Source organism: Lissotriton vulgaris, chromosome 2_1 (genome assembly GCF_964263255.1).
Source record: "Lissotriton vulgaris chromosome 2_1, aLisVul1.2, whole genome shotgun sequence".
NCBI classification, from domain to species: Eukaryota; Metazoa; Chordata; class Amphibia; order Caudata; family Salamandridae; genus Lissotriton; species Lissotriton vulgaris.
In genome coordinates this window covers 523,427,870-523,442,115 of record NC_141687.1, presented here as the reverse complement: position 1 = coordinate 523,442,115, position 14,246 = coordinate 523,427,870, and the positions used below count along the sequence as shown (strand labels likewise).

At 48.0% G+C, this 14,246-nt stretch overlaps 1 protein-coding gene across 1 annotated transcript in view; it reads right to left on the bottom strand.

The window, feature by feature from the left end:
- The window catches only part of DNAJB11 (DnaJ heat shock protein family (Hsp40) member B11), a 183,018-nt gene that overhangs the window by 99,033 nt on the left and 69,739 nt on the right, over positions 1-14,246 (bottom strand). Inside the window, exon 3 of the mRNA XM_086955452.1 lies at positions 13,576-13,673. Within this exon, the coding sequence (XP_086811578.1) occupies positions 13,576-13,673 (98 nt within the window). The remainder of the gene's footprint in view (positions 1-13,575; positions 13,674-14,246) is intronic.

Genomic DNA, 14,246 nt, shown 5'->3' with positions numbered 1-14,246 from the left:
AGTGGAATTTTATGCAGCATTTGCTGATTTATTGGTACCTCACTTGCAAAGGCTATATCACTCCTCCTTTGAGACCGGCACACTGCACTTACCACGCTGCAGGCCACAGTTATTTCATTGTTAAAACCTGAGCGGGACAGCACAGACATTTCAGGATACAGGCCCCTCTTGTTATTAAATGTTGATTACAAGATTCTGAGTAAAATACTGGCGACCAGGATTTGTCAACACATACCACACTTCATACACATCGACCAGTGTGGGTTTGTCGCGGGCAGGAGTACTGCCCTGAATATTCGGCGTCTGCATCAGGTGATGGCTCATACCACCCCGAGAGCTGATGCTGTGGGGTGTATCTCGTTAGACTTGAGACAAGCTTTTGATTCTCTGCAATGGGAATATATGTTTTATGCTTTGACGCGGTATGGTATCCCTGATGAATTCATAAAGTGGGTGTTATTGCTATATACAGAACTTACGGCCAGGGTGAGAACGGTTAGGCACATCTCGAAACACTATACGGTAGCAAGGGGCACCAAGCAGGGGTCGCCCATACTGCTGAAGTTGAGCACTACTGCAGGCCATAGTGGGATAAAACTGGGCCCCACGACACATATTGTATCTGCTTATGCAGACGATATAATATTGTGCCTCGGGGACCTGGACGCTGCCTGTGAGCCTATACCTTCGCTTTTCGCTGCATTTCAGAGGCTGTCTGGATTGTCCATAAACAGAAATAAATCCTATGTCTTATTTTGCAGACTCAACGTGGACTGGGACGATGGGGTTTGGAGACTGGTCGTTTCACATTGCACCTGACACTTTCAAATATTTAGGAATTAATATCTATAGAGACAAGACAGATCTCCTGGAGGGTAACCTGGATAGGGCTATCGCCTCGCTTAGATCACAAATAAGGTTCTGGATCACTTTACCTATATCAGTGGCAGGAAAAGTGGCAATTACAAAAATGGTGGTGCTCCCCAGATTGTTGTATTTTTTTACCAACCTGCCGGAAATGATACCTGCTTAGACTTTTTTGGTACTCACCACTATGTTGATTGAGCTGACATGGGGAAAGGGCAGGAGACGCATAGGGATTGCAAAACTGTATTTAGACACTACACCCGTGATCTGAAGGCCTACTGCTACGCGAGACAGCTACAATGGCTGGCATATTGGCTGGCAGAGCGGAATATGCAGGAGATAGAGATGACGCATTTAGAGTGGCAGAGGGGCGCAGTACATACACTCATGTTGCCTAATAGCAAGATCCCACAGTATGCACCACATCTTTTAAAAATTGCACTGTTATATTGGAGGCATTCTATAAGATACACTAGGGCGGTGTCCCCATATGCCCCTACTATACCCCTGCTAGGGATCCCCACTCAGGTAGGCAGAATTACAATGTGAAGGTTAGAGTTGAGGGAAACGGCGGGTGTATCTACAGTGGGTGATTTCTTTAAGGAGGGTACTAGGATGCCACATGATGGATTCATGCGAGAACATGGAGTGCTGAATGCGTTGTTTCTTCTACATGCTAATTTGTCACACTACATACACACTACATGGGCGCCTGAAGGGGTGGAACCGGCCACGAATGCACTAGTCAAAATGCAACACCTTAGTGAGAAGTGTGGCTCAATGGTTAGAGCGGCAGACCCTGATGCAGAGGTCTGGCCCGGACAAGGGTTCAACTCCCGCCTCTGCGGGTCTTGGGCTCAATTTCCCTGGACCCGATAATTCTCGCCTCGGTGCCTATTCTAAGCATGGGTCCCACTCTGCAACTCTGGGCAATAGCTTGCTTAATCTCCACAACGGCCCCAACAGCGCTAGGATGCCTGGCTTCACCTTGGGGGTACCCAGGAGTGGGCACTTCACTGGGAAAGGCCAGGAAGAGTTCCACAGCGGTATGTGTACAGCGCCTTGAGACCCCTTCGGGTGTGATACGTGCGCTATATAAGCACTACATTTTTACTAGGTTGTTATATAGGGGCATCCGCACGGTAGCAGCAATACCCCTTGGTCCCCTAAAGGGCAAGTGGGAAACTGATGTAGGGAGGGAGTTTAGTGATAGAGAATTGGATAAATTGGTGGAATACCCCAGGAGAGTCGCGAAACCCGAAATTTAAATTATTCAGCTTAGGCTATTGCATAGGGCCTATTTGACCCCGTGCAAGCTGAAGTCCATGTACCCCAATACTTCGGATGTATGCCTGCGTTGCCAGTTACAAGCAGCAGATTTGATACACATGCTGTGGAATTGTCCAAAAATTCGACGGATACTGGGGGGCGATCTGTGAGATTCGGTCAGAGATGGCACCAGTGTGGAATAATGATAGCTTGGAATATTGTCTGTTGGGACTGGGCCCTAAAGGGAAGAAGGGTAGTCAGGTAACTAAGTTTAACAACTTGGCGTTAATACTGGCTAAACGAAACATCACAATGCACTGGAAAGCGACTAGGCCACCAGCATTGAAAACCTGGTATGATGTGTTCCTGAAATGGGGCAGGGCTGAGGGAGCGGAATTGGAAAGGGAAGAACACCGCGGTCAGCGCAAGACGCCCATATCAATGGACTAGAACTTGCTGTTGGAGGAGCTTGGTGCCTTGGACATAACAGAATCCTGTATATTCTAGGGCGGCCTGTACCAAATCGTAGAACAGTGGGGCAGGAACTCTGGGCCTTGGACAGGGAGGTTGATATAGGATACTGTTTATATGTACCAAGAGTGAATGGGTAGTACTGGACTGAGTATATGATACTGTACACTTTTTATGTTGAGCCTCAGGGGGGGGGGGGACGGGGTGGGGTGGTTGGTAAGTTCTCGAGGTTTTTTCCTGTTTTAGATTTTCATTCACTGGTAGTACTGAATGCAGTGATGGCTGGATATATAAAACGACCTCAGAATGGGTAATACTAGAACTGCATGTACTAGGATATGGTTGGGGAGATATGCTTCCTTTTGTAATATAACCAAAATGTGTATCAGCAATATTGGGTGTGTACCTGTTAAAAAAACTCCTACATTGGGATTACTATTGTGTGAATTATGATTGCCATGTTGACTCTTGCTCCAATGTGTAAAGACAATGTGATTTGTTCCACCCAACGGTGTGTAATGGCATAACCCTCTAATAAAAATATGTTTTAAAAAAAAATCTTTGCAAAATTAAGAAATAGTTTTTCCATGTGTGCAGTGAAGGGATCTTTGAAAAATGTTATAGAATGTAGTCCGGAACCGATAACGTTTGAGGCTTTTCTGTATTTAAGAGATTTGCCTGCCTTGATTATTTCTAGTATTTTTATTGTTGAATTAAGATGTATCTTAAATTAAATGTCCACTTTCATAGGTTTTTTAAAGCTTTATTTATCATTTTGCAAATTAATGAACAATGCAGCATTTATAAGACTTTACTTGTAGCACAGAGCAGTTAAAGGAATAAACATGATAGGATTTCACAAAGTGTAATGGGTATAACATCAGAGCGGAATAAGTGACTGGTCAGCCATATCAATGCATGGGAAAGACCTGGAACGCTAGAAGTGATCATTAACAGTACAACGTCGTAATCTCAAACCCCAAAAATGCACCATCATCTCCAGACACAGCAGCGTAAACATCTCAGAAGCATTAAATCACACCATCATTTTCATTACTAACATAATCTTGCAACTGTTTGTAGTGTCTCTCCTACTGTCCTCTCCCACAATGACTTTGCTCAAACGGATCAAGTATGTCTTATACAATACCCATACATCTTGTGGATGGTTACATGGAGGCTTAAGTGCTTTGGAAGCGTCATATTGTGTGTTACAATGTGTCATGTCAGTGTGTCATTCTGTAACTGTTGGCAGAGGCACTTTCATCTGAGATTCTACGCCTCGCTAACAGACGATCCAGCGCCACCAGTCACCGAAAAGGCTTCGGGACATAGCAATTGTAACCCAATATTGCCAACAGAGGTGTTCTGGGCAGTGTATCTCCAATAATGTCCAGTTTCATAGTGTGAAACATTGAGAAATGTTTTATATTTCACATTAGTGATGTTCATATAGGAGCTATTGAGTTTGCGATAAAAGTCATAAAAGCACTTAAGGATGTCAGTGGTGTTGTTACTACAGCTTCTTTCAGACCTTTTTGGCAATAGCTCATGTGCTTGAACACAAACATTTGAGATAACTTGAGAGGGTTTTCCATGCTCGTTTGCTAATTATTTTTTGGTATTTGTATTTTAGTTTCTTCTGTTTATGTACATTCAGAGACCCTTTATAGTACAGTATACGTTCTAGTGTGGCATTTTCTTTTTCCAGGGCATTTAGTTTTTGATTGTTAGATTTATTTTTTTTGTCATGATGTTTATCATGGTTCCTCTTATTGTAGCTTCCATTGCATTCCAGGAAGTATTTATGTCTATCAGACAATTATCATTCACTTTAAAATAGTTTTGAGTGGTTGTTAGGATTCAGCCTTTGGAGGAGACATCCGCAAGTAGCTCGTAATTTGATTTTCATGATTTGGTACATTTCATGTTATTGGGAAACCTTGGGCCAACCAAATACATGAATGATAGAGGACTGTCAATGGTCCAAATTTCAAATTGTTCATTTGTGGGGTGTGGAGGTAATTTGCGAGTATATAGTCAATACTTGTGTGAGTATTGTGGGGCCTGCGAGTAGATTGTGAATCCTCTGCACGTGGGATTATGAAGATGACAAACATCACATAACGTTTGGTTATTACATAGATTCTTTATCTGAGAATGCAATTTAGGTGATCTAAAGTTGTATGTTGACATTTTAACAAGAATACCATCCCAGAGTAGACTGAAGTCCTCGCCTATTAAGATGCCTTCATTTTGCAGCTGCCGTTAACTTTTTTTAAGGTAATACGGAATTTGGGAGAATCATCTGTGGGTGCAATGTTTACAGGGTGTATGTGTTGGTTAACTATTAGTAACTTAGTAAACAGGTATGTTCTATGTTTTTTATATATTGGAAAGGTCTAATCTCATTTTATATTAGTGTGATTACTCTATTTTTCTTTTTGTTTGCGAGGGAGTATAGGGAATCCTGAATCCAATGATTTGATAGCTCAGGTTCTTGTAGCAGTATGATATCTCCATCAAGTGTCTGGCAATTGCATTTTGTTAAACTGTATCTTATTTTTTAATCAGGTAAAGCCTGAGAAAAGTAACCAGACATATCTAGAACTTGATTTCAACCCCTTTCCTCTCCTCCAGAGGAGTAGAGTTGGGAAGTGGAGCTCACAAGTATACACCCCACACAGGGGATTTGACGGAATTTGAATTAAAGTATTTGATGTTAGTTGACACCTGTATATACTCCTTGAGCATGTGGTTGTCACTGACTAACTATTGAGGCGCGTGTTAAAAATCACTAGCGAAATATCTTACTAGTATTTTGGACTGATGTCAGAATATAGAAATATATCGAAGAGTAAAGAAAACATTTTATTATCTGCAATATCCAATAAGAGATGAGCAAGTATTTAATCCCAGTAGAACAATGTTTTAACATTTTTAAAATGTGTATGAATCTTAGCATTTCTCAGTGTGATCATGAAAGAGAAAAACAGTGAGAAATTAATGCATTCAATTTTAGTACCTTATCTAGGATTCAGCAGCACATGGTCTGTGTCATATTGCATTAAGTTTGTAATGTCAGATTCTAGCTTGCCAGGCTCACTGAAAACAGTTTTCGCTTTTTTCCAATTCTGGTAGGGTTCATAAATCAGAAAGGTATGTTAAACAGTTTTAGAGTTTTATGTTAGGCCAAGAAGCCTTTTATTCAGATTATTGTGGCTTTGGTTAGTCTTTCACAATCTCAATCCTAGTGAAATTCCATGTAATAGTTTGTATTTTTTTTAATTTGGGCAAGTATCTGTTCCATGTGTGGGTTGAGCAAAGGCCTGTAAATTTAGAGCTCTGGGTTGTTTCTATGATGTGGTCATATATGTCTGTATCCGATGTGCCCTTTTGATCTCAAAATCCTTATAGAACATGATCCTAAGACTGATGGGTCCATTTTTCAAGGAAGGCCTTGCATAAAAGTGTTTCTTTTTCACCTTCTTCAGGGAGGTCTTCTATTTTGTAATTTCTCTTACCAGAACACTGACTTTCTTAATGAGTTGGTACAGTTGTTTATGTAGTGAAACTTTATTATAGTCTTCTATTGTAGACTCCGCTTTTGATATTCTTGTAGTTAGGGTATGGAATTCTGTCTTTGTTGTGTGAGATCCATATTTGCTGCTGGGTCTGTTTTCCCCTTGACTGGCGACTGACGTCAGTGGTTCAGATTTGTTTTTTTGATTTCTTTAGGTTCTTTGGACTTGTTATTTCTGCTGAATTGATGCTGTAATTTATGCTGCATTGAAAAACGGAACTCAGGCTGTTAGATTTCAGTCTAAACACTACTTCTTTTGTTTGTTATTGTATAATTTTAATTAAAGTGCACGGAATAGTTATGGAACCATCTAGATTTGCACGTTGATGTTACATGCTACTTATGGCAAATTGGGAATTATGTTTCATTTACTCGATACCTGGCTGGTTGTGTTCAGTAATGTTTGGGAGTGTTCATCAGGGTTGAGTAAAGTTCATTAGTTTTCTATACATAATGCAGGCATCACAGGTTCATGTGTGTTTTCATGCACAGTGTTAACAGCGAAATTGTTGTGTCCTGCCATCACTAGATAGTGGTGGGGTGGTCTAAGGGGTGGTGGGTAGGTGACTGCACACATTAAACAAATAACATAAATAAATAGGGACGTACCTGATGAACGTTCTCCTCTCTCCGGTACCTTCTTCCCGGTTCTGCCTCCAAGGCAGACCCTCAACATCTCCGCTAACCAATCCTGATGCTTCTCTCATGCTTATAAACTTCATTTTTTTTTTTTTAAATATCTTTTTATTGCAGCAAGGTCAAGGAAACATACAGTATATTCGAGCCATTTCCCTTGGCGCTCAATTAATGCGCGACGTCCCCACTCCCGTGTCACACAGCCATTCAGCTCACATCCCGGAGGTTGAGCGGCAATATCATGGGGAAAAAACTGCGCTGAAGAATACTGTGTTGGTTCATAACTACCAAGCGGTCGGGAAATGGCAGTGCTGTTTTTCAGTCCTCACGCTCCCTCTTCCGTGCCCCAAGTCCAGGTGAACCAAGAGTCACTCTTCACCCTTGCTGAACAACCAACCCCCCGTCCCCCTTCAACTCTCCCATCCCCCGCCTAACCCCCTCCCCTCGCCCAGAACCTCCCAGGACCGCCCCCCCGCCCCCGCCCGGACCCCCCACCGCCCAGGCGTGCTAGAGTACCACCGAATGGCTGGGTGACCTAGTTCTAGGACACCCCCGCGCCGCACGGCCACCAGCTGCTGCGTGTGCCTCCCCGCCTAAACTGCCTCGCTGCCCGGCTGCCGCCGCGTGACCACGCCCCCTCCTTCGAGCGGCGTGGTCCGTGCTCGCCTGACCTGCAGGCTCCTGGGCGCCGCTTCTCACCCTGTGCCCCTGTTGTCATTGATGCTTAGAATTGTTTAGAATTGTTTTGTTTTTACTTCTGTATTGCCTGTTTTGCTGTAAGTCGCTGCCCTTCGTCTTCCCTCCCCGCTCCCCGCTTCCCGCCACCGCCGCTAACCCCGCCCCTTTTTTCCTTCTATACCCTCCCCGCTCCCGCCTCCCAGCTGCTCCGCCCCCCCGCGCACTTGGCCATATATGGCGACCGTGCGACGCAGGTGAGTGTGACCTAGTTCTAGGACACCCCCGCGCCGCACGGCCACCAGCTGCTGCGTGTGCCTCCCCGCCTAAACTGCCTCGCTGCCCGGCTGCCGCCGCGTGACCACGCCCCCTCCTTCGAGCGGCGTGGTCCGTGCTCGCCTGACCTGCAGGCTCCTGGGCGCCGCTTCTCACCCTGTGCCCCTGTTGTCATTGATGCTTAGAATTGTTTAGAATTGTTTTGTTTTTACTTCTGTATTGCCTGCTTTGCTGCAAGTCGCTGCCCTTCGTCTTCGTCTTCGTGCCCGCGTTCACCCAGAAGTACGCTTCGATGCCCGAGGCTATTGTGGTTCGGAAGAGCTGGCCGTCCAGTGCCTCAGGGCGGAGTTTCCAGGCTGGGATCCTCGGGCGGAATTGCGACCAGCGCATCCGCACGAGAAGCGGGTTATGGTCAGAGATCGAGCGCGTGAGATACTCACTGTGGCACACCTCTGCGTGTACGTCCTGGGAACACAGGAAGGCATCTATGCGGACGTGCATTTCATGGAGAGCGGAGAAGAACGAGTAGTCCCTGTCCGACGGGTGGTTAGCCCTCCAGGAGTCGACCAGTCCCCACTGGCGTTGCCAGGCGGAGCGCGCAGGTGCAAGTTTGCCAGCTGGTGCATTCGGTAGGGGGGGGGGGGTGTGATCTGTCCAGGGCAGTGTCAGTCACGCTATTAAAGTCGCCGCCCAGGAGCAAGGGTTCCACTAGGAACGGGGCCAGTTTGTTGGACAGTAGAGCGAGAAATGCAGGCTGGTCCACATTTGGGGCGTACAAACAACCCAGATTAAGGTCCCTCCCATCCAGCTTGCCTCGTATCATTATGTATCTCCCCTCCGGATCAATTACCTGTTGTGTGCACTGGAAAGGTACCCTCGCCCGTATCCAAATGGCCACCCCCCTAGCATAAGCAGAGTAGCCAGTGTGATAGACCTGCCCCCTCCAACGTCGCTGCAGCGCCTTCCCTTCCTTAGCTAGCAGATGCGTTTCCTGAAGGAAGGCGATGTGAATGCCCCGCCTGACTAGATAGGAGTGGATCTGGTGCCGCCTATGCATCGAGTGCATCCCCCTTACGTTCCATGTGAGACATTTGTAGCCTAAGTCGGATCCCATGGTAGAGTCCACCGTGTCCTATCTACCCTCTCAGTGACCCCCCCAGCACGCCCAGGTCCCACCCCCGTCCCCCCCCAACTTGTGTAATCAAACTACCCCAAATCCCACACCCCAGGACAGACAACCAACATGGAAACCCCATCCAAACTCAAGTATCAAAAGCGTATTACTACAGAGTAGGGCCGGAGCGGCCGTGACGCCGACCCCAGGCAGGCCCGAAGCCCCCCGCCCCACCTCCCCCAACAACACTCAAGAGAGGTCTCCCGACTCACCCCTCCCCCAAGATCTCAGTGATAGGCCCCGGGGGGTATCCGCACCCCACTGCATTGCGTCCAAGTGCGGCCCCCATCCATACCCCAGTACCTTACATATTCGGCCAGTGTCCCACGATCCAGTTCAGCCCAGGATACCATCCGCTGTTTGGGGAGTCACCACCGGCAGTTCCGTCTCCGAGAGCTCGTGCCCACTGCTGGAGCCAGGGCTGGGAGCACTGGCCTTCGACTGCTCCGATGCGCTACTGGAGGGGCTGGCGTCTAACTGGCTGATGGCCGCCACTGCCTGCACCGCCTTGGCTCGTTCCTGCTGCCATCCCGAAGGGGAGCCAGATCGTCGTGTCGGCGTCGTTTCCGTGGAGCGCCTCCTGGGTGGGGTCTGCGGCAGGGGATCCGTGCCCGGCTCCCCCCTGGCATCCAACCAGCTCCAAGCCTCCTGTGGTGTTAGGAAGAAGTGGGTGCGCTCCCCAGCGACCACCCGCAGCCGCGCCGGGAACAGCATAGCGTAGGGCAGCTGCAGCGACCTCAGTTTCCGCTTGACCGCCAGGAAGGAGGCCCTTTGTTTTTGCACGTCTCTAGTGAAGTCCGGGAAGACCATGACCCTGCTGTTGTCGATTCTCAGGTCCGGGAGGTCTCTCACCCTCCGCAGGATATGGTCCCTGTCTCTAAAGTGCAGGAGACGCAGTACGATCGGGCGCGGCGGCCCCCCCGGCTTGGGGGGGCGCGCAGGGACTCTGTTTGCCCGTTCAATGGCAAAGAACGGGGAAAGTCCGTCCGGGGCCACCTCAGTCCGCAGCCAGCCCTCCAGGTAGGAGACCGCATCCTGCCCCTCCACTTTTTCGGGGACCCCCACGAGGCGGAGGTTATTGCGCCGAGAGCGCCCTTCACTGTCCTCAGCCCTGAGCTCCAGTACTCGGACCTTCTGCGCCATCTCTGCCAGTGATGTCTTTAGCGCTGCGACGTCCCCAGGCAGACTTTTCAGGGTAACCTCCGAGGTCGCCACCCACTCCTTTAGCTTCCTATGGTCGTCCTTCAGCAGGGTCAGGTCCGATCCGATGGTATCCATGCGCTTTTCGAGAGCTTCCTGCGACGTCGCGATCGCCTGCATGATGTCCCCCAGGGAAGGATCCCGCGGGTGGGTCGAGCTCCCCGCCCCAGGCCCCGGCGGGTCGTCTTCCACGAGGTGTCCCGGGTCATCCAGCTTCAGGGCTTCGAAGCCCTTCTTTCTGCCTCCCCGCACCATGCTGGTGGGCAGCCAGTGTCGTGTGTCCTTGTGGTGGCCGCCGGCGCTCCCGCTCTCCGCACCAGCTCCGTTATAGGCGCTCCGCTCTCTCGTACCTCTGGGCCAGTTTCACGCGGGGTCTAAATCAAGAAGCAGCCCAAGGGTCGGGCCCCGCTCCACCAGGACCGTGGGGCACCAGCGCTCTGTGTCCGGTCGTCTGGCGAGGCCTCCTTCGTCCGGGAGTCTCAGAGTGATTTCGTGCCTGCAAGCCCCAGTCCCGATGTGGCACCCGATACGCGGGCTTCTCCGGCCAGGCAGGTGCCCCTTCCCGCCTTCAGAACAGGCGTCTCGCGGGAGCGGGCAGCCGGTGCCTTCTCCCCTGCTCCCCTCGCCGTCACTTGCTGAGCGCCACTGGCCTGCTGGTGGTGTGGGATCCGTGTCTAATCTGCCACCAGGAGGGCGGACTTAGTGCCCCACGAGGTCCCAGGGGCTCCGCAGACGGGCGCCAAGGCAGTTACAGGCACTCGGGCGGCGCCATCTTAGGGTCAGGCAAACCGGCCGTCCCTCGCCCTCCGGTCTCGCGTACAGTGGCGCCAGCCAGCGCTCCTCACCTCCGACGGATGCCAGGGGATCCCCGCCGACAAACGGCCAGCGGCCACAGCGTCCCAAGGCTCCTCGTCTCTTCTAGGGCTCCGCCGCCAGGCGTCTCAGGTCGGGACGGCGGCCGCCATTTTGGGCGCTCGCTTCCCCGGGTGCCTCGCTCTCCGCAAAAAGTTCAGTGAGGGCAGATACAGGGGCCCCCAGACCTCCGGGTCCCCTCTACGCACTCCTGGTACCCTCCTGGGCACTTTTGTGGGCTCGGGGTCCGAGTCGGGACTCAGGATATGTGATGGTGCGAGACGGGCGCGGAGGAGCTCCGGAGTCCCGCTTCCACCTACATCGGCGCCTTAGCCACCCGCTGTCCATGCTTATAACCTTCATGACAGCAGTGCCAGGGTTGGAGGGAGTGGCCTTTCTCTGCACTTCTGAGGACACTGGAGGAGTGGGCTTCATCTAGCCAAGCTGTTATAAGACAGCTGAGTTAGAGGAGTCACAGTGTGCATGTATGGCTGGGGGTCGCAGGACGGCCGGCCAAAGAGACATGCACACTTGGAACTGCTCAGGCAGCCCACCCTCCTCCCTGCTGCTGTCAATCAGAAGGCCTCGCCCCATTCTGACACTCAGTTCGGGACGGGTGAATGAAAAGTAAAATGGCAATAAAATAGCTTTATTACCGCTCAAACGGAGGAGCTTCCCCGTTTGTGTCATACCCTCCACTGTAAAATGGTTATGGATTATGTAAAATTTCCTTTATATTTTAAATTAGGTAAGAAAATACTTTTGCAGTGAATGAATTACGTATCTGATCTACTCACTTCCAATCATTTGTTCACACAATCAAGGATTAATGTTGTAATGTTTGTAGCAGATTTTCACGTCAAGGACAGAGTCTTTCCATTTTGTGGGTGACCGGTAATTTGCTTGTACGTAAAAGCTCTATGTCAGATGTTGGGGTTTAACAATTGTATGCAGTGATAAATAACAGAATCATGACGGGATTATGGGAGGATAGTGCCAGACTGAGTCTCACCACGTTTACTCCCTTATCTCATCGGTCTAATCTGTCGTGCTCATCTGTCAGCGATTGCTGTGCCATCCTGGTGGGTGTGACTGGGAGCTGAGAGAAAGATATCCCTGTTTCTGCTCTTCGGGTCACCTTTGGTGCACAGAACATGGCAGTGCCCTCAAAATCAGGCTGGTATCACTTCCTGGTTTTAGATGTCGGGAGAAATACCATTACGTTTGCTATTGGTCCTGTTGGCATGAAGCAGCAGGATCAGGAAGCCATTGTACCCAAACGTTAGCCATGACCACCACCTGACCTGTTTTTTCCATAATCAAATATCTCATGAACTTCTAAATCTATTTACATCAAAAAATTGCCCTATTCTCCAAACATTTTAGTTTCATGCAAAGTTTGGTGCAGTTCCTTTCAGCAGTTGTTGCTATAGTGGATGGCAAAAATCCAACAGGTGCTTCATCATGAAAGAGGACTTTTTGACCACAATCCCCTTATCTCCATCCCCCAGTGGATATGCACAAGATGCGACATGTCAAAATGTAGCCACATGTGCTAATTGTTGTCCAAATTATATGAAGAATTTTCAAACTGTGCCAATGTTAGTAAAAAAAACAACGAAAATGGTATTTTGGAAAGCAAGTCTTATCCACAATTACGGCTGCTGTTGTGTATACAGATATATGCAGATGTATAGAGTGTAATATGCTATTTATTACCATTCATTGTGAAGTATGGGGTGAAGAGGATGATTAACAAGATGTGAAGCACTGTGTGGGTCATCATGACGCTTTTCTACCACAATGAGCTGAGTACTATCGAAAATCACACATCCTTGTCTGTGATACTTTCCTACTGAACTGGTTAATTACTTACATACTCCATAATAATTGGCCACTATTCCTTCAACTATAGTGCTAACGACAAAATGGAGTAGCATACCCCTATTTAGGACAGCCGCTTTTATGGGTAGGACCCGGAGGATACCGGACAGTAGTGAAGAAGAATGAGAGGGTAAAGTAAATGTAAGGTTATAGATTTACATGTTATGACCACTGATATTTAAGCAATGAGCTGTTGAAATTTTACTCTTACATGCTAAGTATCGTTTCTGTACAACTACAATGTTGTTTGGAAACGTCATACGCTGTCGACATGATGTACAACTTGGACTAAACACTGATTTCCTGTTCCAACATATTGTACAGAAAGTATGAATGTTCAATTGACAAAAACAGAAAAAGCATAAAATGTTTTTTTTAACATTTTTTTGCCTTTCTATTTCCGCACGGTGGTAATAACATGCACATTACACATCTAAATATATGGAGTGTAGGTCATGGAATGTTGCTATACCTTGCCATTAGCAAGGTCTTTGACCTTTGCACTGCAGTAATACATGTATGAATTTGAGTTTATTAGAGTAGTTGCTCCAGGACGGACGCAGACCCCGGGTGAGGCATGGCCCCACCTCACACTCAACATTGCTAATAAATGGCATAGGCGTGGCTGAAGCTTACGAATTAACAGGTCGGTCACTCCCTTGCAACAAGAATGTAAATAGCAACTTACTGTGAAAATATATCGCCGTGAGATCCCTGGTTTCCATCCTTCAAACCCTCTTCCCCATAAGCATCGTACTGCTTTCTCTTCTCCTCATCGGACAACACCTGCAAATGTATTACAAACAATGTCAACTTTCACTTATTAACATTAATAAGTCGAGCTGGTTCATAACAAAGGCACTTGAGCAAGTTAATTAGAAGAATGTTATTGAGCACAAGATAAATGCGACTAGAGAACACTGCATAGACCGAAAACAAATTACGAGGAACACAAAACAAGCAGTGGACAAAGCAATGGATCTGGCGTTGGCTGCCTGCCTGTTGATTTGTCAATGCTTGTTTTGTTTTGTCATGGTTTTACAAAAGCTATTTTTGAGGAGGTGCTGGGCCCTTGCCAATATAATAAAAACATCATTATCTAAAAGCAAAAATATTTTTGGGCCTTTTTAGGTTTTGACTAGCCAATGCTTACGAAGTAAGCATTCGCTAGAAAAAACCTAATGAGAATAGTATATGGGGCTTGGAATCCGCCCCGTCTTCTATTGGCTAGCTCCATAAATGGAGGCTAGCCATTGGAAGACGGGCCTGTCCGTCAATGCCGGACCAGATTCGGGGGCGTTCCCGAGAATTTTTGGCTTTTGGCGACGTCAGCCGAAAGCCTGTTCTTGGGAACGCCAC